General features: G+C 33.7%; 1 protein-coding gene across 1 annotated transcript; it reads left to right on the top strand.

Moving 5' to 3' along the window:
- The first annotated feature begins 286 nt into the window (after positions 1 to 286).
- On the top strand, positions 287 to 2991 carry LOC139485421 (protein mab-21-like 2). The gene is made up of 2 exons (XM_071269896.1): positions 287 to 1552; positions 2051 to 2991. The coding sequence occupies exons 1-2, from the start codon at positions 398 to 400 to the stop codon at positions 2087 to 2089; spliced, it is 1194 nt and encodes a 397-aa protein (XP_071125997.1). The 5' UTR covers positions 287 to 397; the 3' UTR covers positions 2090 to 2991.
- Positions 2992 to 4240: the final 1249 nt, after the last annotated feature.

The raw sequence follows: 4240 nt of genomic DNA, 5'->3' as shown, positions 1-4240 counted from the left end.
ATCTGGAACATGTATACACAAACATTAATTGTTACAGCTTATTTTAAAACCTAGTCTGAACATTTACTCGTACATGTAACGAAATTGCACAGGTATTTAAAAGTTATGTCATTTATATGTCATTTAAGTGCATTTAAGTTCATACCAACTATTATTACAATAAAATTTATATATTTGATAAATGAAACAGAAATCAAATAAATTTGATCTCAATCGAATTCTAGCTACAAAAAAAACTAACAAATTCTTGGAATACTAAAAAATAAATGTAACGTGATAACCGGATAAATGCGTTGTGTATATAAGTGTATAATAACAAAGGGTATTTGTTAAATAAAGGTGAAGACATTTTAGCAAAAATTATTGTGTTTTTAAGCGAGGCTTTTTATGAATTAAAATGTCGGATATGTTGGGACTTAATCAAACGTTGGACAAATTTCACAGCAAAAATGCTACACCACAGCGTGATCCAGTTAGTTACACAAAGTTATTCAACTACGTTACTGAAGTTGTGAAAAAAGTGGGAGAAATAGCACCCCAATTCAAACCAAAAGAGTTGGTACTTGTAGGGAGCTCGGCATCGGATGTTTCTGCGATTAGAGCTCAAGAGATGGACCGCCTTCTACTGATAGACATTAAAGGAAAGGTAGAAAACATAGACAGGTTACATGAATTTGCTAAGCTAAAAGTCGATTCGTCGGTTCAGGCTGTTTGGAAAGAGTGTATAAATGAAGAAGGCTATTTAGAACCACGGAAGGTTTCGACCATGTTCAAGAAAATAGTCGATAAGGCGACACGCTTGGTCAATGACGAAAACAAGTCGGGATATTCAGGTATTACTGATCCAGCATATCAAATAGAGATTGGTGATGGTTGCTCAGTTGCATTAGCTATCTCTGGATCATTTGGACCAGCTAACTGGGCGTTTGGAAACACAAAATGTGATCTTGTTCTTGAAATTGATTGTGAAGGAATACCTCCAACACGCTTAGCATCATGGTTAGAAAATAAAGATAAAAAGAATGAGCAATGGCCTGCTTTTGAAACAGTGGAAACAATTCAGAATGGTAATGGGTATGGTCTAGTAGCTAAGACTTTACACGGTGGGATTAAAAAGCATATTGATAGTTATGATGCATCACTTCTATGGCAATATTCTGTTTCTCGTGCAGAATCATGTCTATTAAAAAATTGTAACGACCAGCTCACATACAAGAAGCTTTTGGTAATTCTAAAAGCGGTCCGAACCTATGAAATACCTGAAAAACGTCTTTCAGAGACCCCTGTCTTATCATCTTATCACATGAAAACAATTTTTCTGCATGAAGCACATGCTCATCCAGATCCCAAAGACTGGCATGAAAGTAAACTAGCTGAACGATTTGTCTCAGCCTTCAATAGACTGTTATTGAACATCAAAGAGGAAAAGTTACCCCATTTCTTTTTTCCAGACGTCAATTTGTTTAAAGGTGGACAAGACGTAATGATTGGCAACATAACACAAATGCTCGATGACCCTATCAAGTACATAAAAGATTTGACATCATCAAATGTATGTATTCCTACATTATATTTCTTTTCTTTTTGCTAAACATGGCCCCTAGCTCGATAGTATTGACATTGAAATTTAAGCAGCATATTAAAAAAAGGACTTGAATTCACAACAAAAACATAAATCGCAGTATGACATGGACTCGATCAATACCCTTTCCATCCCTCGCTAGCTAGAATATTACTACTAAAGTTAAGTTCAGTTTTTGTCGCTTAAATGTCTGATTCTATTCATGAAAAAGAACATTTTAACAAGTATTAATATAATTGTGCAATGATATCCATTCTTTTATTATCTTTCTTAGTAAAACCTACAATTTCATGTTAAGGGTGATTAAAAGAAATAGTGTGTACCAACGACTCATACTTAGGCATCGAAGTATTTTTTACTATTTACGGCACAACTCCAATTGACACGGCAATGAAGCTAGCTTTTATATCAAAGTTCTATGTACCACTTAAATAATGATTACACTATTCATAAAATTATATTTTGCAGATTAAACCTTTCGAAAGTCCGTTTGCAGGCATGCAGTAAATTTTACGTTACCAGGAGTTTTAATTCGTGGTGTGCAAACTTGACAACAAAATGAATGAGTTGGAACATATGTTATGCTTTAACTTTGAAAGGCTTAAAATAAGTTAGGTTCAGACTATCATTAAGTATGGTTCAGACTACAGTCGAGCATTTTCAAGTAAATTTCAGACTAATTCAGACTGGTCGAGTAAAAATCAGTACAGTCGAGTACAGATATAGGCCATTTTAGACTTTTACTGGTTTGTAGTGGGAGCAAAAAGATCCATTCACATTTGACATGTTTATACAACACAGTTGTCTCTCTTTGCATTCTCGTTTTATTTTCGCTGTGAAATTTATTAAATTTCATTAAAATGATTTATGATTTATATAGCAACGAATTATTATCATGAAATTTAACCAAATGCCAGCTTCTTATACCCAATGTATTCATCAAAATATATTGTGTTGCTCGGGGTTTCAGATTTTGCGTCTCAAGGGGTAAATGTCATTTTTTTGTTATAAATTTACTGTTTGCAAAAGTATGAATTATTTTTAATGCTTAGGATTTTCTTATCCAATGCATAGCTAACCTTAGTCGTATTTGGCACACAACTGTTTGGAATTTTGGGTCATCAATGCTCTTTATGCTTGTTTGGTTTTTTGACTATTTTGATCTGAGCGACACGGATGAGTCTTATGTAGATGAAACGCGCGTCTGGCGTATTAAATTATAAGCCTGGTACCTTTGATAACTATTGATTTCGAAATGTATTATTACATTTTGATTTGTGTATTTCTCTGTCCTGAATGTTCTTGCATTTATTTGTACTGTAGTCCTGTCATGTAAGGTTGTCCTTTAAGTGTTTGTTATATTTAACATTGCCATAAAAGGGCGAGGTTTGGCTAGCCACAAAATCAGGTTCAATCAACCATTTTTCCTTCAAATCTCCTGTACGAAGTCGGAAAATTGCAGTTGTTATCTTATTGTTTGTTTATGTGTATGTTACATTGTCGGTTTGTTTTTGTTGCACTTTAGTGTTTCTGTTGTTTCCTTCTTATAGTTGGTGTGTTTCACTTGGTTTCAGTTTGTAACCCGGATTTGTTTTCTCTCAGTCGATGTATGACTTTCTAACAGCGGTATACTACTGCTTCCTTTATTTATGTGACCTTAATCTGTTGAATAGTAATAAACGTGTTTTGGGTTTTTCTTCTTCAGCAAATGACTACATTTTATACACAGTTATTGTCATTTTATACATTGCAGTTACATGTTTTCTGACGATGTTGAATGCATATACAAGTCACAATACAAGATACCATAGATACATTAAATTTTGTCTTTTTTGGTGTAGGATTTATCCAGATGCAATCCGCTTTCTTATCTAGACGTTATAAGATGAAGGTAAATCGAATCATACCTATTATGAAGACTAGAATAAGTCACATAAGAGTTGGCATCTGTAGCAGACATTCTTAAATTTCAGCATGAACCTACAGCCGGACAAGCCGATATGATATACATATGTTTTGCTTCATCAATCAAGAGTAAACATTTGATGCTTTCATTACGTTCGATTACTATGAAATGTCCGGTGCAATTGCTATATATATGAATTGATGTTTATAAAATGCTATAATAAACAAATATTGTACTAGATTCCTTTTTTATTATTATTTTATCACGTATAAATCTTGGGTTTGAATCGAGAGTTAATTGTAACATGAATGATTAAGTTTAGCACCATTATTATATTTTAACCCTCAGACATTGGTTTAGATATCAGGTTCACTAAAAATTGTACAAAATACTGGACAGTATCTTTACTGGATCAGTGCTGACGTTAATGTATAACTCTAAATAAAAACGCGCTGCGTTGCTGTAACATACAAAATGTATCTCAGTAAAGTTAATATGTTGCGCTGAAGCAATTTCATACTTTACAGTATTCTATACTAGATTCATTAGACAGAACGACTATGAAATTCTCACTGAGTATGGCGGGAAATGCATAGCAGGAGGCGCTCACCTTGTCGAAATACCCGATCTTGCTCCTTTTGGAGTTCATGCATTTTCCCTAGTTTCTGTTTGTTACCTAAAATTGTCTGTTCCTTATCGATTTACGATATCTGAACATCGGTAAACTACTGTAACCTTAATTTGCTTATTCT

The sequence above is a fragment of the Mytilus edulis genome, chromosome 8 (genome assembly GCF_963676685.1).
Source record: "Mytilus edulis chromosome 8, xbMytEdul2.2, whole genome shotgun sequence".
NCBI classification, from domain to species: Eukaryota; Metazoa; Mollusca; class Bivalvia; order Mytilida; family Mytilidae; genus Mytilus; species Mytilus edulis.
Note: the sequence above shows the minus strand (reverse complement) of the source record. Positions and strands in the feature narration are given on the sequence as shown.

Excerpts from the sequence above, each read along its gene's own strand:
- LOC139485421 (XM_071269896.1), top strand. The coding sequence starts at position 398 with ATGTCGGATATGTTGGGACTTAATCAAACGTTGGACAAATTTCACAGC. Across the intron at positions 1,553-2,050 it reads AAGATTTGACATCATCAAAT|ATTAAACCTTTCGAAAGTCC; the intron begins GTATGTATTCCT and ends TATATTTTGCAG.